Genomic DNA, 23,408 nt, shown 5'->3' on the forward strand with positions numbered 1-23,408 from the left:
CAAGCACCTGACTTACCTCCCAGCTTACAAGTACACGTGTGTCGGACAGAAAGGAGAGAGAAGGTGCTCTGCACTGGCCAGGTGGTCCTGCTGCTGTAGTGACTTCTGTAGCTTCTGAATATGGCCCATACTAGAGGGGAACAAGATGCCTGTACATTAATATATAAGCATACACCATCTAATGTTCCTCAAAGGATTTCGAAAAACAGCACACAAACTTTTTCAATGTAATAAACTTTCTCTAAGAAAGATCAGGTTTCTGATACTCTGCACCAAACATCAGGATTCACTATGAGACCACGTAAATTACTGTGAAGTTAAAATGTGAGGTAAGTTCAGGTATGAGCAGACAGCACGTACACCCTCCTGTGCGGTGGTGAGTGCCTGTGAAAGTGTGAACCACCTCCAGTTTACCCAGGAGTGAGAGTGTGCATTCAGCAACAGAGCAACTGAGGAACAATGTCTGTCCCTCTACCTTACCTTAAAGGAATATGTTCACATTTCTGTGCCACAGCCCAGCACAACTGCCTTCCTCTTGTGGATATGAGGAGCACAGCAACAGTAAAGCACATATTGGAGTTCAAATCCAGCTTCTTTTAGATAAAATGTCTGCCACATGTTAATTATAAAAGGATAGCACATGATGGAGCCCAGCATGGGTTTCCAACAGCAGAGTTCAACGTGCAGGGGCATGCTGTACACAGGCTGCGTATAGCTTAGCTCCACAGGCAGCTAAGCCAACTACTCAGACAACTTTTCAGCGCATGGTAGGAGAATAATTTAAATGTATTATTAGCAAAAGTCAAATATCGAGAGTCTTGAAAACTGGCTTCAGCCAGCAGTGCAAGGACAGGAGAGAGAAAATGGCAGAAAATAGCCTCTTTGAGGGCAGCTGAGTGGGACAATGAAGTTTGTTCAGCGCATCCCCAAACTAATTCGAAATCATTCTCCAGAACAAAGGAACTTCACTGGAAGCAATTAGAGGAAAATCACTGATATTTACTTATTTTGGAATACAATACTAGCAAGTATGAAAAAAATTAGCCACTACAAAGGATGAATAACACTGAAATTATGAACCCCAGAAAACCTCTCCACAGGCATGTGTCAGTATCCACAATCGAGAAAGTCTAACACGGATGGCTTGCTTTGAATTACAAAGAATGCATACTTCAAAAATTCTCTGCTGTTTTCTTTACCTAACAGGAGGAAGAAAGGTGTTGGCATCTGTAAATGAACACCCCCACCTCCATTCTTCATCTGGCAAAAAAAAAAATTAAACCAAACCCAGTTCTCTCATTTAACAAAGGGGGAGACTAGAAATGCTTTGCAACTTTAAAAACTGTTTTGCCAAAAAGACTGGGAGGGGGGGAAGAAAAAAAAAAGAAGAATGAAAAAAATAAGTTATGATATTATATATCCAAAGCCACCAGGTAGGCAACTGTTTCCATTTCAACAAACTAATCCAATCTCTTCATGTGTAGTTAATTTTTTTTTCACAAAAATAAAATAGTGAATATTTTTAAGACAAAACAGCTTAACAGTCTTGCATATTTTACCTAAGCTAAGCTTTAACAGAATTTCTTCCTGCAAGTGAATAACTTTAAACCTTTACATTATGTTTGTCATCAATATTTCTTGGAAACTCACACATCAATATGTATGTACTGTTCATGGAACTGCCTTTATAAAAAAATTGTTGGAAAGATGCTCTTACGAAGCCAGCAGAACCAATCCAAACCTCACTGAAACAACAGGGCCTTTCAGCAGACCTCCATGGACATCAGACAGAATCTCATATATTTGGGAAAGCACATCTTCCAAGGAAATCACATAAAGAAAAAAAATCAAACCTATAAATCATGTATTTTTTCAAATTAAGACAAAAAACCAAGAATATTTTCCTCAAAACATATCAACACCTGTGTGAAATTTCAGTGTTTGTTTTTACATCAAAGATTCAAAAAAAAAAAAAAAAAGGGATACAGTGGAAGGGGAATAAACAGATTCCTCCTTGCAAGCAGATACAACTGTTAGCAGGAATTTTGTACATTTTGGTCAGTCATATTAGTAAATCTCCTTTTAAAGAGTACCAGATTCAAAACCCCCACTCTTCTTCAAAAGTTCCTTTCAGTATTTCTCACATTATTTTCTCTTTCCCATCTCCCTTTCATCTCTCTGACCACCAGCACCAAGACAATCACTTCCCAGCACCACCCATCTTAGGCATGGTACCACCTGCAGCAAGAAAAAGCCAAAGCACGCTGCACGTACCCCGCCATCATTCAAAGCTCTCACTCTGAACTGATACGTTGCTCCAGGAAGGAGATTGCTGACGGTGCACTCCAGATCAGGACCATGATACACTTCAGAAACAACTTCCTCGGGTTCTGTCATTTCTACGCTATATTCTGAGACAGGACAGCCACTTTCTGAGGGAGGGACATCTAGAAAGAAAACAGAGTTCATCAGTAACATAAGGACATGCGCCAGGAAGATTAATTTTTCCCTTCACATACCACAGACGTACAAACACACAGAAACACACAAACTATCAGCGATGACTTCCCTCTTTGACAGATGCCTCCCCTGAAATATCTCAGACAAGGATACGACTGATGTTTTAAAAGCAAATCAATAAAATTACTCTTAACTCCAAACATTCACAGGTCATACCATCACATGGAAGAGCGACGGCTCACCCAAGACAATAATCTTTTCCCCTGGAAAGTCTTGTCTCAGCTTCTGTCCCCTGGTATCAAAGGTGGTATTGCACACAAAACAATTGATCACTGAGGCAGGAGAAAAGGTATAGAAAGCTGCACAAAGAATGGAACCAGTGCTGAATACACCCTTTCTGGGTATCAGACAGAAATTAGGAGGCATGTAGTGGCTGTCTGACCCAGTCTTGGCCGCTGGCTATGGCTGGACACAGACGGGGTGACATACACTCCAAAACTACTACTTATAGATGGGATTTCTGGCAAAGCCTCATGAACACCCAATAAAAATATGATCAACTGCCATCCTCTAACTTTATTAGTCACACTGCAAATGTTTATGAGATTCTGAACCTCCGTACAACAGCCTAAACACTGCGCTTCACTTGGAATAACTTTTTGGGAAACTGAGTTTGTTTTCTGTGCCCGTATGTGTTTTGTTGTCAACAGCTTTTCACCCATCAAAGCAATGTATCTGATAATACTTGCATGTTATATTACCAGTCAGTACCACAGAATCAATGTGCCTGTGGCTCTGAAATGCAGTGCTCCACCATACGGGGTACAGTTTCCCAAGAAACAACACGGTATCCTGGATGCACAGGTGAACTTTTATGCTGGTTTTGAGATACATTTGTCAGTTAGAAACGGTAAGGGTATAGAATTTAGCTTAACAAACCATGCCACAAAGAATCCTGGATGCTGCAAGATTATAATAAAGAGAAATTGTGTTGCATACTGACATGTACCCTGCATTCTGAAAAATGCACATTTCAGAAGTTTCTTGTCTTGTCCATGGTCCAAATACCTTTGCAAAATTACAGATATCCAGTGGGCTGTGTGTTATACTGTGGATCAGGGTTTAAATGCCACACAAAAGCCTCAATATGTTCTAACTCAAATTGCTGAGAGAACCCCTACACTGGAAGCAGCAAACACTTCTGTTAAGTCAATATTGCAAAGGAATAAAAAAATATCTTGAATTATACAATGTTTTTGCAATAAAAGGATAGATATTCTAATATAGCTGATACTTTATAGTCCTGACAGAGACAGGTCCTAACTAATGCAAAAATGGGAGCAAATTATCAGGCTTAAAGAACAGCCGGAGACAGCTAAGTTCAGAAACCCAACACAGAGCCACAGCAGTCAAAGAGAAGCTGCACTTATGATTTGCACAGGCTTTACCTGACTTTGCTTTGTACTTTTCACAAGGCCAAGCAACGGGAAAAAAAAAAAAAATAAAGCTAAGGAAAGATTAGCAACTAACAATCACATCAAAGCTATTCAGTAGGGACATTGTCCAATGGCTTACCCCATTGTAGCTGTACTTCTTTGTGCTTCGGCTTCCCCAAAACTCTTGGTGGCCGACAGGGACCTGGTGCAACACTCAGTGTACGGACAGGTAAACTTTCAGAACACTGGAAGAGAAGCAGCTGAAGTTAGCTCTCTGGTATGACTACCAGCAACAAAGCTAGGCATGATTAGAAAGTGGCACAAGAGACTGTTTTCTACACCCACCACCTAATAGAAATGTATAAAACAATAAGGGACAGGAGATGCTATGAAGCATGTTACTTAAAAATACTATTAATAGAGTTCTTTGTCAGCACACTCACAACTGTAGCACAAGAAACTTTGATGGCTAATGTCGTGGGGCTCTTTATTTTAATTTCCCTGTTTCTAAAATATCAAAGTCTAATGTACTCTATTAGTCATAATAAAAACCAAAGCAGGAGTAATAAAAGTGTAGGTACTGAAATGAGTTTAAAACAAAGAAAGGAATGACAGGAATCAGGGACTGGAAAATGAAACACAAGAATTTAATGAAGAATTCAGCTACAGGAGAGGTAATTAACTGTTACAACACACTACCCCTACAGCAGCTTCACTCACTAGCACTGGTCAGTAAGGGCTCATGTACATGCAAGTCTGTTCTCTTTCTCAAGCGAGGGACAAGATCAGACAAATACAATGGTCTTTTCTAGCACAAGTATAAACACCTGCAGACTGGTTTTGAAATAAAATCCACTAAATTGCGGTTTGCCTGAATCGCCCCCCCCATCAAATACACATAGAAGTCTTCTAAAATTCACCAACTTGCAACATGAGATGAACTTCAATTTGAATAGCTTTAGTATGCTACGGGAAAAATATTCACCTTCTTTTTAAGCAGTATCTTTTACTAAAAACAGCAGATCCATCTCTGAAAAATATAACCCCAAAACTCCTTATAGTTAAATAACACTTACCTGACTGTGTCCGCCAGTGCTGATACAGCATGCCCGGAGTTTATACAAAGTGCCTGGCTTCAAGTGAGTAAAGGTATATTCTGTGGCCGATCCACTGTATGCCACTTCCCACTGATTTGCTAGAAAATAAGATAAAGCCAAATTCGAAGAATTATATTGCAAGAAGCTTTTTAGCATCTAAGAGGAAAGAAAACCCTTAGTGTGGTCTTCCACAAATTGTCTTTTTCAGGTGACTAGTGTTAATATGACTATGAATGTTATTCCCACTTAAAGTCATACATGCACAAATACAAATATAAATACTTACAAATATGAATATTTCTAAAATTTACTAAAAAAATAAAACCAAACAATAGGTTCAGCCATATAACCTAAAATTTCACCAGTATTACAGAAAAAGAGCACACTTAAAAAACAGAACAAAAATTCCCCAAAACCCAACCCAAACTCTCCCAGGAATCCTGCAATTTTTAAGGCTGCAAGTATATTAATTGTATGTGCTGCCCCAGAGGATCACTAATTCTTTATAGTAGCTATAATGGATTGAAATGGAGACGTTTTTTTTTCAAGTTTACCTTCTGGACTTCCTTGAGAAATCTCTAACAGATACTTTAAGATTTCTGAACCACCATTATCCTGTGGAGGATCTGAAAAATAAGTCAAGTTGTTAGTAAATCCAAATTAAGAGCAAAATAGACTCCCCCTCATAACCTGCGCCAAGGAATTGATAGCAAATTGGGTAGCAGAAGCTAGCTATCAGCATTAATCAGAATAAGGCAGCTGGATAATGATGCCACAAACAAGAAGTATGGAGAAGCATTGGAAAAGATGCAATATGGAGGCTTGCTCCATGGATAAAGGAAGCACACGGATGCTGCTGCAATGGGAGACGAAATAGAAGGTGAAAAGTCTGAAGATGCACTTCAGTCTAAGCTAGTCAATAAAAACAAGCATTTTTTATTCTGAAAACAAGTACCTCTACACATCTTTTAGAATATTACAAAAATTAAGTTGTCAAGCTCTCCAAACATGTTGAACTTTAGACGGAGAAGCAGCATGAAAAATTTAATTGCTAATACATATTTACATAATTTTATTTGACAAACTGTACTGGCTTACCCCACTTTACACTAAAGCCATGAGATGTTATTGGCCCCTTAATAACAGGTCTGGTTGGAGGTCCTGGCCTGTCTGGGCTTGTTGTACAGACCAACACTTCGCTGGGAGAACTCTTTCCTTCCACGTTAGAAGCAAAGAGCTGAAATGAAACCACAAGACGTTTACCGTTGTTTACTGTAACTGCTTTTCTGACAGTTCCGCGTGAGACTTGATTTAGTAATTGCACAAATACCATTAAACTGGAAAGCACGTCACATCCCAGAGTGTGTGGGGATTCTAATAACAGGTATTGTCACGTTGTTTCTTTACAAATCACATTGATTTCCACCCCCCCACTAGACCATGACATATTTAAGATAAAAGCACTGCTGTTTTTCCCTTTAAAACAAAGTCACATAGTAACTTGCAGTTATTTACTCACAAAAGATGAAAACGATAACAACAACAATCATATTTTTGTTTCGGAAGCATTTCAAACAATTTAAAACAAATTAGTTCTGAATATCAGCAATCACATGATTAAAAGCTTAAGTACCATGACAAGCAAACAGGAAATGTGTAATCTACAGTCACTGAAATGAGAAGGATGTGCACCAAGAAAACTTTCTCAGCCAAATCCTTTGCGTCTACTCAAGAACACCTTCTGCCGACTTCAGGGAGAAGGTTGCTAATCTAAGAGAGACATAAGGACCTGCCCAAGAGACTGAGCAGGTCAGGATTGTACAAGTAATTCCAAAAGGTCCAACACTTTGTAGCTGCTGCGATCTGTATTAGTTCATACTAGGCTCTGGGATATAGATCTGCTGCCCAGGAAGCAAGTAATTAAATATTTATTAAAATTGCTAATTTTTATAAGTAAATATAAGCTAGCTGGAACTTTTCCACTTGGGAACCTCTGTTATTCTCAGGAGCAGTCATTTCTATTCTCTCTTCCAACACAAGCATCGGAGGAAAACAATTTGCAATTTTTAAGGCCAAAAAAAAACCTGAGGTTTTCTAGCTCATATGCTTATTTAAACAAGTCACTAAAGCCACTATCGACTCCTGTGTATCATCTCTTGGTTTCTGACTACTACCCAATTTAAGACATCTTGCCATCAACAGCGGATACATAAGCTAGGCAAACATCCCAGCAGCAGCTCTAGGAGATCAGCGTGAAGTATAAAGCTAATGCAACATTTATAAATTCCCTTATTTACACAGCTAAAGATTGCAGTAGACTGGTAGGAAGTGAAAAATTTGTTTTAAATTGATTGTTCAAGCAGGATCTTCAACACTGAAAGCCATGGCTTCCCAAACATAGAGGCCCCCCATCCTCTAACTGGGAATAAAAACAAAACTTTCTTTCTTTCCAGGTCACTGACAAAACTATTAAATAGCAAACATTGCTAGAAACAGCTATTAGTGACTCCCTTCTCTGCTGACATGCCAAACACTTCAGATAATGAACTTTCTGCACCTTGTTGTGTTGTGTTTGGTGTCATTTTGCCCTTGTGTTTCAAACCCTCACTTGGTACTGAAGAAATGCCTTTACAGCAGTGTATTACACTACCATTGCCACTTTAATTAACCAACCTTTATTTGATGAAAAACGTTATCAAGGTGTCTCCTCTGTAAGCACATAGTGTGTGTCATAGATTAGATTTCCCCCTTAATCCTTTATTACTAAAGGGGTTCTCCAAAGAGCAACTTTTTGGCGAGGTTCAAAGACACACCTAGAACTCGCCAGACAGCCCCCATCACAATTTTTAAAACACTGCTATGATCCTAGGGTGTTTGTGCTTGCATTTGTCTCTTTTATAATTTTGCAGAACCTTCCCCAAGTTCTGTAGCTAATTAATGTTAGTGTGCATGCAACGAGGACATGTTTTAGTTTTGAGTAAGATCAGACTTGCGCTCATAGACGGAGACACAAGGCTACAAGTTTGCTCCGATATCAACCCAGTTTTGTAAAATTCATGTCTAATTAGAAAGCAGAGGTGCAGAGAAGCAGCTTTGACAATGCTAAACTAAAATGTACAGCAAGAACTTTGTGACTCTCTGGGTAGTCTTTCATGCAACTTCACAAGATCTTCTGTCCCATAAAGGAACATATGCAAAGTTGTTTTTAAGGATTTAAATGAGGCTTTGGGTGAAGGGTCTTTTTTTTGTTGTTCTTGAATATACTAAGACCTACAGAAACCAAATGTTTTTTAATCGATACAAATTGATGGCATCCCTCTTCTCCATACCCTGTTTACAAATGACACAAAGCTGCTTCCAGATACTGTCTCTGCTTGGCAACGCGTGAACATTGCAGGCACTGGCTTTACAGAGAGCTCCTCGGCATTTCTTGGGGGGATGACAGTGCTCTCGATGACATGGCCAAATGCCACCTCATGGAGCCCCACTCGGCTCCTGTCTCTACAGCAAACAGCCTGCCTGCAGGGATGGATGGACAGCTGCACCACAGCCACCTGGTAAAAAACAGTCGTCTTCTCAACAGCAGCACCTGGCACTTGTGTTGCACTTGATGGCTTCAGAAAAAGCAAGTCTGAATTTTGTGACTCTAAGATGACTTCAGAGCACCTCTCTTGGGGAATCTGTATGTAGGAGAACCCACAGAGCAGGAGATACCAATACTTGCTAAAAAAAAAACAACTCCAAAGCCAATCATGTGTACGTATGAGATGGAAAAGCTTCAACTTCTGTACGTCAAGGGAAGATAGACCCCTGAACTGGGGAATGAAACTGTGCTTGCTGGGCTCCTTACAGCACTATCTCCATTGTGCGGAAGTGAGTTTGGTTTTGTGACCACGGATCAGGTTTTTGGGGAGCAAAGCAGCTGACTACATCCACTGCAGGCCCTGAGCCACATTTTACAAGATCATACCTGACCATACATAGTACCAAGAACCATGCCCGCTTCAAAAAGTCTGAGCAATGGGCATTTTCTGTACTAACAGTAAAAACGCAGCTTTAGTTAAATCTATTAGGTCGTAGTATAAAATAAATTTGTAGTTGACAGCTCAACTTTTCAGGTAGTAATAAAGGGTCCCTTCAGTGCCTGAAAAAAAATAGCACAGGAAATACTATGCAATGACAAGAGGAAAAAGATCTTACCCTGAATTTATACTGTGTACTTCTTCTGAGATTCTTCACAGTACAGGCTTGCTCCTCTCCAGTGTACTTTGGGTGAAACACGCTATCCTAGGAAAAAACCAAACAATCAACAAATTCCCATAACGAAGAAGTCTGAGGAAGTGCTCTCTGTATTACAATCTGTAGCTACAACACATTACAGCAAAGGGGATTTAAAATTAAGTGATTATTATTACTTTTAAGCTGTAAGGCTACAATAATTTTCCTTCTAAAAGGATGGTGCAACTGACCTGAATAATATACTTTTGCTATAAAATAAGCACAAACCCATCATGACAGCTTAACACATTACAGAAACAGACAAGACAGATGATAGACCAAAAGCACACCACTCAGCAGTGAGCAGGGCACAGAGAAATGCACTGGACAGGTTGCCCTATACCTTACAGACTCCTGTGAAGCTTGGTATAGGAATCGTGGACAGCAGTACATATTGTTAGCTAAGAATTCATAATTTTGCTGTGAAGCAGAACTAATCACACAGCTCTGTCCTGCCAAGTATTCCTAAATGATCCTCCAAAGCAGCAATCCACAATCTTCTCAGTGATCTTGAATTAATAAATGCAGTATAATTCATGGTGACATGGTACTTACATTGTCTTCTTCCTGAATTTCCAGGGTGTAGGAAATAACTTCTTCTGGTGTACATCCTTCTACTTTATTCCATTGCAATGCAATCCATGTAACACCAGCTCGAACGAGCCTTGGTGCAGAAGGGGTCTGAGGAATATTACCTGCAGTGTAGCACACCACCTCCTGGCTGTACCCACTGCGCAGGGACAGAAAAGCAGAGAGAGGAATATTAAAAAAACAAAACAAAACAAATCATAATAAAATACAAACAAAAAACCCCAAACCAAACCTCAGTGTATTTAGAGAAATATTTCAAGTTCACAAGCATTACAACCAACCAAACCATTTTGCAGCACGAAGTGTTAAATGACATTCCCGTATCATAATTTTTATAGACAGCACTCAAAATAAGCCATGTGCTGGTGGTGTTTATTTCCTAGATTAACACAGAGCAGCTGACTGTAAATATAGCTCTTAATCCATTCCTTCCGGAATAGCCTGAGGAAAAAAATAAGACAGAGGGAACAACAAAATAGGGGAGAGGGTAGAAGCGTGCCCCAAGATACTTTAAGAATCTGGAATTTGGCAAAGACAAAAGATTCCAGAACTGGGAAGTCTGCACAAAACTGACAGTTCCCTTCCAATCACACTCAGCAGCTCAAGTCTCCCTCTCCCTCTCTCTCTCTCTTTCCAGATCAAGTATTACTTCAAAAGAGTGGGAAGTAATCTTGCAAGAAGTTGGCAAAAGGGACCCCCATACATGCATGAACCATCCTAGCACATCTTGGAGGGAAAATACAGGAATGTGAATAAAATATCTCTCAAAAGCTACAGGTAAAAGGTTTATGTTTTGGAAGAGAGAACAATACCAGAACCTCTCTTGGCAAGACACATAATTATATACCACTAGTGTTTCTTTTTCTGTTCTTCTTGTAATAATGACTAGATCCTGTTCAGCTGAGGACAATAAAGGAGTACACAAGAGCACTGGATGCTTAGCTTCTTCGCAGCTAAACTTTTCATGGCCTACATTGGTTCCACAAGCACAGAGGTGCAGAGCCCTTGCAGCACAGTATCTCTATGGGCACACTCTAGTCCTGAGCTGCATAACATTTTAGCTTATTGCTCCCTAGGAGTTATCGCAGGGTTGTATAAGTCTGATTTCTCATCTTCAATTGAGTGCATCTGTTCATATGCAAAGAAAAGTAAAACTTGTAACCCATTTTGCAGAACCCTCGAGTGTTCCTGCCCTCTCTTGGTCCTGGCTCTCTCATCCTTCTTTCCCACCCCATCAGCCAGCCCTGCCAGTCTTGCTGAAGAAGGAAAGGACTGTATTGCTGAAAACAGACAGAAGGGCTTTGCTTTAAACCAGAAATATAAATATATCAAGATTCCTTTCAAAATCTGCAACTCTACTTCCTCTTGCTTGTTTTTCTTGGTTCACAGAGGTCCCTAGTGGGAATTTCACATAACAGATGTATTCTTTTTGTATTAGGAATAGAATGCTGAAGGCACATGACAATTTCCTGGAAGGTGAATGACAACGCCGGGGAAGGGGTGACTTATTCTGAAGCATTTTTAATACAGCAAATGTCAGATATTACAGAAAATATCAGACATTGAGCTCAATACCATAAAGAGAAAACCCAAACAAACCCCTAGAAATCTCTCTTTGCACTGTTATCCATCATTAAACTTCCCAAATACCACTTTTTGTCAAGAATGCGAGTACCTTGGCATAACTTACCTAGTACCAATGTCATTCTGAGCTGCTAATCGGAAGGTGTAACCCAAAGCTGGACAAAGCTTTGTCAGCTTGCAGTGCTTCTGGCTTCCAAAGTAGCATTCTCTGAAACCACTGTTCCTCTTTCCCTAGAAAGAGTGCAATCTGTAATCAGAGAGCTATGAAACAAAGTCACATGGCTTTTATTTTAAAAAGAAATGCTAAATATTAGAATTAGACGCTTTCATACAGGCACTGTGCAAAGAAAGGTGTGGGACCCACTGACAGCATTGCTACGCCACCTAAAATAACAAAGAAACACAGCCAGTCTGCTGTCAGATGCCTCCTCTTTTCGTATTCTTATCTTCACGAAATGTATCTACAGTTTCTGTCATTCTGCTTGAAAAGCAATTTATCCTACTTGTTAAGAAAAGAGTGTGCAAATTAAGGGTGAAATTAATCTCTAAATCGACCCAGCCACAGGCACACAGCAAGGCTGCAACTAAAATGTTTTGCAAGCACTCCAAGCCCGGGTGAGCCCTGCTTGGTCCTTCACAAACACTCATCCCACAAGAGGGCTCTCGCTCCCCGCAGTCCAACCCTGCGATTGCCATCCCAAGGGGACCAGCCCGGGTACAACCCTCTGCTCAGCCCCATGCCCTCCAGGGCAAAATAGATTCACTGATCACGGAGGAGCGTTTAACACGCCAGGTTGTACACCCACCCCACAGCTCGGAGCCAGCAGCAAGTTACGAGCAGAGGATTTACTAGAAAGCACACAACTTCAAGCAATTCGGATGCCAGAGGTATGTTTTATGGGAGCTTTGCATTACGCAGACTGGAGAGACGATGACCCCTGACAAGGCCAAGATGAGGCAGCAGCAAGAGAGGCTACTGGGACACCTCTCAGGCTCCCAAATCCCTCAAGTGCAGTAAGTACACAGCACAGCCCAGGACAGGGACATTCAGAAGCTCTCCCTCCTCACCACATTTAAAACAAAACCAATCTCCTTTGCTATGCCCTAGACTAAAACCAAAGCTGAGCTTTTTGCAGGACAGAGACGCCAAGATGACAAAGAAAAAATGGTTTCATCCTATGCCAGATGAGGGAAGTGGTCACTTTGAAATCTTTCAGGAAAAAGGGCCTGGACTGCTCAATTCTACCTAAGTCATACCTACCTGATTTGAAGCAGTTGAAATAAGTTTAATTTTGAAACCTGAATGCAAAACAAATGGGCAGTAACATTACAGAGTACCTCAAAGCACACCAGAAGAGAAGCCTAGCAAAGCATACCCATGTGCTCAAACTGGTGCAGGAGATGAAGGTACGCTCATCTGTGCAACTTCTGGTGCAAGAGCTCTGCTGTGCCTTTCATTATTTTTGGCACCGGTCTATACAATTTTTTTTTTTTTTTTTTTTTTACAGTAAAATTAAGATCTGCCAATAGATGAGACTACTTATTTCACCTGATATACACCAGTTTGACAGAACATACAATGTTTTTACACCTAAGCAAACTATCAGGAAAATTGTTCATACAGGTGCCCCTCATTGTGGCCAACAGCCATACCTACTGCTGCCTCCTTCAGCTTCATCTGTCCTATGCACCATTCTTCCTCCATGGTCAATACATCACTTCATCATTAAAGATTTCAAAAATGCCCAACTGGGACATACATTTCTCACTGTCCCATTCTCTAGACCCTATCAATTCCTACCTCCTTTCACTCAGATTGCAAGACAGAAGAAAGAACTCCATAAACATTTGTAGTAGATCTCCAAAATGTGTTTATCGAGATAGAAATGATCTCACAGACCTCCAGCACAGCAATTTGGAGGCACCGAGGAGACATTAAGCACACTGGCAAACAGCCACAGCTTACTTTTATTTATACAGTGTGATCCTACACTTGTTCTAGAACTTGGTTTTATACATAATCTTCAACTTCACCCACTTGGTCCAGCTGCAACATCACTGTATGGCTCAAGTAAATTAAGGGGAGGAATTGGAAGAGAATCCTGAATCCTAAAGCAAATGTTTTTTGTAAACGAGAAAACTTTTTCACATTTAAAATCTGTAGTACAGAGTTATATGATAAAACTCCTTTTGTACAAGAATAATACATCATCGTACTTCCAAACTCAGCAATATCATAATTAAAATCCAAACTACACAAAATCTAATCAGTAAAGGTGCATTTTCATAAAATATCCATTAATCAGTACAGACTACTAAGAACAGATCTTTTTTATGCAAATTCTTCTTTATGGGTTTAGATGCATTAAATTAATTTTTCTCTAACACTTTAATGACTTTATTATTTGTAAACCATTTGAAAATATTTAATCTCTTTAAATTTTCTGCTTAAGATAGTATTTCTTTAATACTTTTCCTATGTTTTTCCTCCAAGAGAACAAAGTGACCAAATGCTGAGCATGTGACTGACAAACAGACAAACAACGATGGCTGGCTGAAAATGGAAGTAATGAAAAAATCTCACTTGCAGCCCAATGCCTGAACTGAGAGCAATGAACAAAGGAAACACCAATTTGTCAACTAATGGGTCAAAACTTTGCAAAGATTGCCAAACATTTACATTATCTTCAACTTTATAAGAGTACAGATTCTGATACTGTACTTATTTTTCTTCTAGAACTTGTATTGTACATTCTCCAGTCTTGCTAAGAGACCGACCAGTATTCAAATTACTCAGACCGGCTGGTATTTTGGATTCTATTGGCACTAATTGGAGAGGCTGGCCGATATTTCTAATTATCCTAGCATTAATAGCCTGGAAATAGTCTGTCCGCTCTTTCCCTCCCAAGATTTATGAAAGCACTAATGCTGGCATAATTATAGACAGGAACAACTGGCAGGCTGGTACTGGCTGCCACCCAAGAGTCTTACAGCTTTCCCAGAATCATTCTCCTATTCTTTGTATGCTCGGCATCTGAGTTTTAATCCTTTAAATAATGTTTCGTAAGTTGCTTAAAATATACTGTATCATTTCTGCAAATATTTCTAATCCACAAGTTTCAGAGGGAGAGCTAACACTGCCCAACTTCTTCAATAGCCCTGCTTTCTCCAGCCTGGATTCCCTGTTCTTCATGAGGACAACGCATACAGTGACGACTATCAGAGTCTACATGAGGAAACAAGAACAATTCAGCTCAACAAGTCCATTAGAATTTGCATGATACCGTAATCCAGCATCTTAACACAATTTTTAAGATTTTTGCCTGCTATTTCAGCTGTATTTCAAGCAGCACACTCACTCAAAACAGAGTGCTTAAGTTTGTCCTGGAGATAGCTTTTATTAAGATAAGCATTATGAGATTTTTAAATGGGTTTTCTTGATTTCATTCCCTGCAGCAGACCTCGTAAATGAACACAAAAGAAGGCCTGGACCACTGGAGGTGCACTGGGTGCAGAAATAGAGCAGAGCCCTTCGTAAGACTTCACCATGGAAGACTGAAGAAAAGCTGCCAGCATCAGATCTGCAAGTAAGAGGCAAGTGGCAATCTGCTGCAGGCCATGCCAGCATTAACTTCTGTGTTTGGTTCACGTTGGCAATAAAAAGCAACAGACTGACATCCAATCTGACAGAAAGCTGTGGAGCAAACTGTCAACAATTACTGTAACACAACCTAATATCTCTGCAAAGCATCGACTGTGCAGGCTCCCGTACAAGTGACTGAATTTTCTATATATACAAACATCTAGAAAACAGAACAGACCTATGAAACAATCCTGAAATACACACAAACCCCAATTTTATCCATGAGTCTCCCCTTGTATGTCTCCTAGGAGTGGCACTGGCACCAAACAGATCTAGGGGGCTGGAAGGTGAGCAAGCACAAGTCCAAACGGGAGTATTGAGCTCCCTGTATCCAAAATCTGGTGGACCATCACTGAAATGTATGGTGCAGACTGTCAACCAAGATAAATGAACACATCTCTGTTAGCCTCAAGAAGTTTAAAATTTGAGGCAGAACAAAATTATCTCTATCTATATATAAACTTGATAATTAACACTCTATCACCAGATCAATAAATAGTGTAGTTTTGTATGAATCTCTCTCCTGAGCAAATTAGAATGAGATGTTTACTGGGTCAGAATTAAAGCTGCTTTTGAGTTACACAGAAAACAGCGACACACACTGCATGAGAGGGATGTTCTTGTCTCTGAACAGTCCTGCACTTTCCCATAGAGAATGAATAGGATACTCTCACAAGCCATACGCATAAGAGAAACATTTATTTACTACCACTTAATCACGGAACGATCAATTCACAACTAATTAGTAACAAAGGCTTGATTCTTACAGCAGTGCCAGCGGCATTTTTCAATGCAGTTACAGCTCTCTGATTGTGATGAACACTGGCATCAGGAAAATGCATCAACCTTCTTTACAGTGATGTTTTCTGTTGTATATTTTTAACACTATTTTCTCCAATTAGCCTTTTGCCTACCCTGAATAACTAATCCTGGCACAAAGTCAACAATTGTCCAGTTCAGGTTTGTAAGTTCAAAGGTTCAGTTTTCTAAAGTTCTAAAGCCCTATGGGACTCCCCCCAGCAGCCACACGAACACATGAGATGCTGTCCTCTTGTTACAATTTTACAACCCCACCTAATCCTAGGGCTGTAAAAGACACCACTTCTGCTGTCTTTATCCAGCAACGACTTTATTTTTTTTATATGCAAGTAATGCCACCTACACTCCTTGCTGCATTGTGGATGCTATAAATGATGACTTTTCCCTGTAAAACCAGAAGGAAGTAGTTGAGATACTGTTTAGCGTCTGAGGCGTTACAAGACCTGAATCACTCCAAAGCCAGACACCCTGTGATCCACGTGCAGGAGCGCGAAGTGGCTGCTAGAGCCCTTCCCTTGGTGGGAGTGTGTGGCATGGCTCAAGCAGAAGTGTCCATTCAGGGGGAACATGCCAGCATGTCTGGGATATAGCTGGACCCACTTGCCCGGCCACCTCCACACTCCCCATGTCTCCCATGCCTGATGCCAGTTTCGTCTTCACACTCTGAGCCTGCAACCTTTGCGCAACAGCTTTCCAGGACCTATATGTCACTTCTGTGTTTCCATAGCTCATTCGCATGCTATCCTTCCCTAGGAAGGGACTCAACCTTTCAAGGCAAACTGCCACTTTAGGGTGTTTTTTTAACTTTACCATGGATAGATTTCATGTTCTCCACTCATGCAAAGCCCCCTCTGCTCTGCAGCCACAATTTAATTTCCTATGATCACTGATTTTCCCATGTTTATATTTTATTCTGTGTCCTATAGTTAATGAATGTTGCTCTAGCTGAGATCTGGCAGTGCATTCACTGTTGCCTGGCAAGGGTTCTCCTCTTAATGTATTTATTTCTACTTCTTGATTTATTCATTTCTTGATTTCACGAGGACACAGTGTGACATTGTAATAAAGTTGGTGCTTTTGCTTACATGGGAGTTTACACAACCAAATGCAAGGGTACAGGACATTACAAGTGAATTCTCTTTTGTACTTGGGTGCTGTAGCTCCAGTAGCTAATGGCACCCTGCATTGGAGCACAACTTGCAGAGGCACACGAAGCAGTGAATGGAACAGCTTGCTGAGCTTGCCAGCGCAGGTAGATGAGGCTCCTGCAGATGCAGGCACACTCAGCCTGCATTTTCAGACTTTTTCTTTAATAAGTCTTTATAGCAGGTTTTGATTCAGCAACTCAAAACTGCATTTCTGCATTGTATCAGAGGAAAAAAAATATCAGAGAAGCAATACCTGTGGCATTAACTATCTCACAACCAGACAACTACATTTCAATCGGGAGTCACATCAAACTACTGGAGATGTACTAAATTCATTTGTGTGTGGCCATTATTCTTTCATGTCTACTGGCTAGCTATCCACTGGAATCTCAGATTTCAGGGCTTACTGAGAAGAGAAGGTAATCAAAACACATAGACAAAGGGAATCAGGACATCTCCCCCATTGGTACATGAGCTAACCTAAACCAAACTACTTCCACCCTGAGAAAAACAGACATCCTAACAACTCTGAAGACAAAACTCTATGTGTATGCTCAATATTGAAGGGTTTAAAGGGCAAGAGCATTTTAGAATTGCCTGACATATATCCAAGATCATGACTAGGCTCCATGTGGACAACATTAACATCAAAAGTATTTGCACTGTACTAATGGTCTATTGTTGGTCTTTCTTCCGACAGGATCTGCTGGTGCTTCCCTTACCTTTGCAGGCTGGAATCGTACACCTTTCCACTGCTTCATTGCTCAGTGCTTTTATCTTCCCATGGCTCCAAGTTACCCAAAGCCTTACCAGAGATCACAACCACACAGTCAAGGTGTCGCAAAAGGTGTAATAGGATCATCCTGGCCCATCCTTTTGGAGAAAAGCCTTTTCATCTACTTTCCTAGACCTGATACGCTTACTTTTTTCTTCTTTGCTGACAACCCTTCCCCTTCTATTACGCAGAGAGGGACAGCAAGCCATTCTGGAATTATTGTTTAATTTAAGTTCATTCCATCATGTAGCTCCCACTTGCTGTGATACCGCACATAAATATTTGCACAGTAAGTGGTTTCAAATGTCCAACACGTAGCAAAGTGATCTGGGAACACATTACTAGCGAAATGAAGGAAAACAATTAATAACAGAATATTCCCTTTAGAATATTCTTTTTAGACTAATAAACCTCAAGAGATGTTTCTCAGACTGTACAACTTAACATCCTTTCACGTTAATCATTTCCCAGGTCATCATCTTTTTGTTCTTTACGTGCTGCTTAAGCCTTTTCTGTCACCCAATATGCATTTTCTCCTTCAAGATGATATTCAGTGACTCATGCTTTCTGTAGAAATATGGCTTGCACAATGGAAGGAAGGTAAAGAGGAATTAGGGGATGGAGGGAGGACTTGCAACCAGAACCCGGTCCAAGGAAAGGCTCCACATATCTTGCTTTTGACCTTCTCCCTGACAGCAAACTGCTCACTAACAATATAAGATCTTTGGGACAGAGAACTTAGTTCCTTTTGTGTCTTAAGGGGACTAATTGCCACTATGTGAAGGACACTTATTTTGACCCTGTAGAGAGGGGTGCAAGATGAAGTCTCTTCTTTGAGGCAGGAAGTGTTTTATTCTACACCCTGATAGCATCCAGAGGAATCACAAACAGACCACTAAGACACAGCGCAATGAACTAAATAGTAAGCAATGCTAAAAGAAATAAACTACACCAAACGAGTGATAAAAAGATTTTGAGAGTACAGAGGCAGAACATTGTCTCTCCACAAAATACACTGAACAAAAAAATTTTCCCCTCCCTGCCCCTTTCACCTTTCCAACTCTTTACCTAATGCCATCAGGATTTAATTTCTCTACTTCTACTTTCCCCTGGATTTAATAATTTTTCTTTACTCAGCAAATCCTTGTAAAGTCTGAGTGCCATTTATGTATGTATTTATTTCAACTAGGTACTACTTACCTCATCCCACTCTAGAAGGTAACTGGTGATTTTTGATCCATTATCAATGGGTGCCTATGAACAAAAATAAACAAAAGGTGATTTGGGGAATAAGAGAAAACTACTTCCCCCCTGAGGCAAATGACTACAGTTTAAGTGAAACCAAAGCCTGGGGTTTGCACACAGCTTGGCAACTTCTTAGCGAATACTGAGAAGAAGCTGGACATAATGAAACACATACATTTTAAAAGTCAAGTCAGTGCATGGGGAGGGATTTGTCAGAACGCAGCAAGTTCAAGTTCCTGACTGAAAAATGACTGTCTCAGCTTTCAATTATTTTCAACAGTTATGCTCACTGTCAGTAAAATGTATTTTTCACTGCTTTCATGCCCAATTCAAGCACTACCTACCTTCCATTGTAAGGTTAAGGAGCTTTTGGTCCTGTGCGAGGGTTTGGGTGGGAAAGGACACTCTGGTGCTGAGCTGTGAGTGGTAAAGCTTACTGGCTCTGAGCAGGATCCCTTTACCGAGTTGTACATTGCATATACCCTGGAAACAATATTCAAATGAGTTATAAATTTGCTGACAGTTATGAGACGAGACAGCACTGCCTCAGCCACAATAGCTGACTACCAAAACATCCACGATACCGTCCACTAATGATAGATTTCTCACAGACCGGTGGCTATTATTATTCTACTTCACTCGATATAAGTATGCAAAAGGAAAAAATCACAGCAGAAGAGGAACATTACAGTGTTTTGTGCAAATACTCCCACTGACCACAGAGTTATCATCATCTTTTCATCACTATTTCCTTGCCTAATGCCAGACTTTCACACACAGTGCTAAAATCCTCTTAACAATACAAAAGAAAGTATGAACTCATGAAAAGAAGGTATGAACTTTAATTCCCAGTTTACACTTGATTCACATGCACCCTGTTCAGTGGTGGTAGCTGCTGGTCTTCTTCTATTGGTACAAGCTTCTCCTACATAGCTCAGGTACCAACACTCAGTTCTAATTCATACAAGTCCACTAACACAGCTCAGGAACTGTGCTCTGAAACTAAAAATCTTCAAAGCAAATCTGATTTCAGGCAAATTCTCTATGTATCAGCAAAGAGGGGGATATACAATACCAAACAATGTGGGAAAGCAAATACAATGTACTAGAGTACTTCCTCATAAGGTGCTTTTCTCTGAAAAATTAATGATGTTATTTTTTCCCTTCACATTTTCCATGCAGCAAAAGAAAAGTGCAAACTGGAATTCTTCTGCTCCAAAAAAACTGTGCAAACCATGACCAGACGATGACCCCTAAGCTGGCTGTAGCTATTGTGTACTTGAATGCAGAGTTTAAGAAAGGGCAATTTCTAAATTTGTTTACAGTAGATAAGATTAATTTATGTACAATGGCCACCTACGTAGAATCAAACCTTGTGGAGGAGTTTCACAAGAACTGCTATAGCACTGCTTTACCCATCACCTGTTAGCAGTCAGTAGTGAAAACAAATGCAATTAATTAGTCTGCATCTGGCAAGCGCTATATACGTGTGCCAGAAATCAGCATAGCTACGCATCAAATACAGACCATCAGAGAAAAAAAATATGCAAAAATGAGCTTAATAAGCATCTTCTGCAGGTCTTTTAAATACTGAGCACAGTCATCTCTGGAGGTACCAAAACAATGCTGCTTGACAAAATGCAGAAAGCAGATTCAGAGCAAACCAGGAGGTCCTGGGTGCCCAGGGCCCAGTACAACAGGAGAAACCCCTGGCAGCTTCTCTGAGTGAATACAAAGCCCTGAGAGATGCTGCCAAGGTTAAGGAGACCCAAGGCGATCTGCCGAGTAACTGTTGGCCCCACAAATTTCTTTAGTTACAGATTTATTTTTCACAGTCATTAAAACGTAGAGCATTTTCAGTAAAGAAAAAAAAAAACTGTCATGGAAAGCAAAGAGCTGGCCTTTTCCATGTCAGTTCCCTCCACTACAAATGCATACTGCTGCTTTTTAAGTCTGACTTTCGTATTTGGCAGTCACTTCTTTTTAAATAAAAGTTATTGCTAACCGTTCTGAAACTATAATTCAGCAAACCTGCAGAAAGATGGAGGGAGCTGTAGGTAGGGAGAAAGAAGTCAGCCAGGACAGTGGGCAAATACCCCCATCACCATGAGATCATGAGATCTCCATGCCACACATGGCAACCACTTTGCTGTTTTAAAAGTGATGCTCAATTGCTTACAGCAGGAAGCTCAGCAATGTTTTACAACCTTCTCTTCCTCACTACCATTCATTTGCTGCTACAGCTGGGACTACCGCCCAACCTGGGAGCCTGGGTCTTTTACTTATTTACAAGAAGTTACTTCTGATCTTGTACTTCTACTTGAAAAGTTCATTTTAGGGCTCCATTAGGAGGTATCCTTTAAAAAACCAAACCGAAATGAACCTATAGTATGAGAGCAAGACAGACACAGTTTGGTGTTGGGTCTTTTTTAGCACTCGGAAACAAAAGTGTTTGCTCTTTAAGGTTTTACAAACAGCAGCAGCCTTGATCTGAAAAAGCACACCAAACCCAACCCTTGTCTGGAAAAACAGAAGGAAACAATAGACAGGAGTGAAAGGATTTTTTTTTTAAAGGATATTGAGCATAAGTGAACAGGATGTGAATTTGAAGCCTTGGTTCATAAGCAATCTTTAAAATAATGCAACACGAGCAGATAATACCACAGATGGTATTTAAAAACATCAGGGAACAAAACTGAGAATGAATTAACTATTAACTATAATAGTTAATAAGCATGTAAAATACCTTTACAGAATTAAAGAGAATTATGCTCCAAGAATATCAAGACAGGCCTGTGTGATATATTTTTTTTTTAATAAATGCTGGAATTACCATGATCTGTAAAACAGCAGATTTACTTCACGAAGCAAGGGGTATTTACTGAAGAAACTGTGTTGGAGTACTTTCAGTGCTAGCACACCTATGCTACAATAACTGAAGAATAATAGTTGCCGAGCCAAATTTTAAAGAAGCTTGAGGTATCCCACTTTCACACACAGGCCCTTTCAGGCACATTAGACATACAGACAGAAATACAGATACGCAGATGTCTTTTTTTCCTCTCACTATAGCAACAAGAATACCGTGGCAGAAAACCTATTCAAAAAGCACTCTCATAAAGTCTGAGATAAATCAGAAAATATTTAGAAGCCACTGGAAAAACACCTACAGAAATCACCATCAAATTCTTGAGCTACTCCTTATATAGTTAGATGAGAAATTTTCACATTTATCGTCAACGTAATTGAAGAATTTATATTTAAGTGGCATTTATAGCCCCACTAACTCACCTGACATGGTAATCTGTTGCTGGCCTAAGGTCTTTCAGGTTATATTCTAAGTCTTCTCCACTGCAGAAAAAGAAGCCCAAAACCAACAAATCAATAAATTATGAAAAGCAGTATCACACACTTAGCACAGCTACTGATTTTTCCAGTGAGCAGCAAGTCCCTCATATTATGATTTGAAAGAGGGAACAAAAATCCCACTACAGAAGCACAGCAGGAAGCAATATACCAAGAATTTGTCAACATGCTTCACATTTCTTGGAAACTTCATTAAGTTCCCTATACATAACAGAAAAGTAGTTATCCCAGTTTATACAGTCAACTGACTATACGGGTTTATTTCAAAGCTTTCCTTGCATTTTGTTGATATTTGCATAAAGCTCATTGTGCTTTTCAACCTTCCCAGAGATGAAAGGAGCAGAACTGATACGTAACTTTTGTACTTTCTACACAGTCACTATTCCAAAATATTTTATAAAAAGTGACAGCCGTTGAACTTCAGAAGAAAAGTACAGTTCCTTGCACAACCATTTCACTACTTTGCTTTCTCTTCCAGAACCACACTCTCCTTGAGGACCATGGCGAGGAGATGTTTAATTAATGCCCTAACAGCTGGACTCGGATCTCTTTCAATATCATTACAAGTAAAAGCATAGAATTTCAGACATTTCAGGAAAAAAAACCCAGCATATAATCTATTAATTTCAAGTGTACTCAGGGCTATCCTTTTTCCTTCTGATTTGTTTGCTGGTAAATGAACACTAGTCTCAGCCATGTGTTGTCAGTTCTGTGAAGATTAAGGTACAGGTCAGTGTTTAATAAGTAATAGCCATCTCATGTAAATGCTTGGCTTATTAATGATTTTATTAAAATAGAGGAAACAAAAAAAATCTCAGTTTAGCATTCAGAAATATTTCATAGATAGCTGGACAAATAAAGATAGATATCAAAATCAAGAGAACAAAATCAACCAGAAAGCACACGCCTGCTGGGCTCCCAGAAATCCACCAAAACCCCTTTTTTTTTTCATATAGTCCAATGCTC

The 23,408-nt window shown here is 39.9% G+C and overlaps 1 protein-coding gene across 2 annotated transcripts in view; it reads right to left on the reverse strand.

The window, feature by feature from the left end:
- The window catches only part of FNDC3B (fibronectin type III domain containing 3B), a 198,013-nt gene that overhangs the window by 40,701 nt on the left and 133,904 nt on the right, over positions 1 to 23,408 (reverse strand). For both annotated transcript variants that reach the window (XM_054074615.1, XM_054074617.1), the window contains exons 9-20: positions 22,368 to 22,427; positions 19,421 to 19,559; positions 19,032 to 19,085; positions 11,553 to 11,677; positions 9,827 to 10,001; positions 9,194 to 9,280; positions 6,092 to 6,230; positions 5,548 to 5,619; positions 4,973 to 5,091; positions 4,036 to 4,141; positions 2,275 to 2,447; positions 17 to 130 (exon numbers count right to left, since the gene is read on the reverse strand). In XM_054074615.1, coding sequence (XP_053930590.1) covers positions 17 to 130; positions 2,275 to 2,447; positions 4,036 to 4,141; positions 4,973 to 5,091; positions 5,548 to 5,619; positions 6,092 to 6,230; positions 9,194 to 9,280; positions 9,827 to 10,001; positions 11,553 to 11,677; positions 19,032 to 19,085; positions 19,421 to 19,559; positions 22,368 to 22,427 — 1,363 coding nt within the window. The remainder of the gene's footprint in view (positions 1 to 16; positions 131 to 2,274; positions 2,448 to 4,035; positions 4,142 to 4,972; positions 5,092 to 5,547; positions 5,620 to 6,091; positions 6,231 to 9,193; positions 9,281 to 9,826; positions 10,002 to 11,552; positions 11,678 to 19,031; positions 19,086 to 19,420; positions 19,560 to 22,367; positions 22,428 to 23,408) is intronic.

Source organism: Cuculus canorus, chromosome 9, assembly GCF_017976375.1.
Source record: "Cuculus canorus isolate bCucCan1 chromosome 9, bCucCan1.pri, whole genome shotgun sequence".
In the NCBI taxonomy this organism is placed as follows: domain Eukaryota; kingdom Metazoa; phylum Chordata; class Aves; order Cuculiformes; family Cuculidae; genus Cuculus; species Cuculus canorus.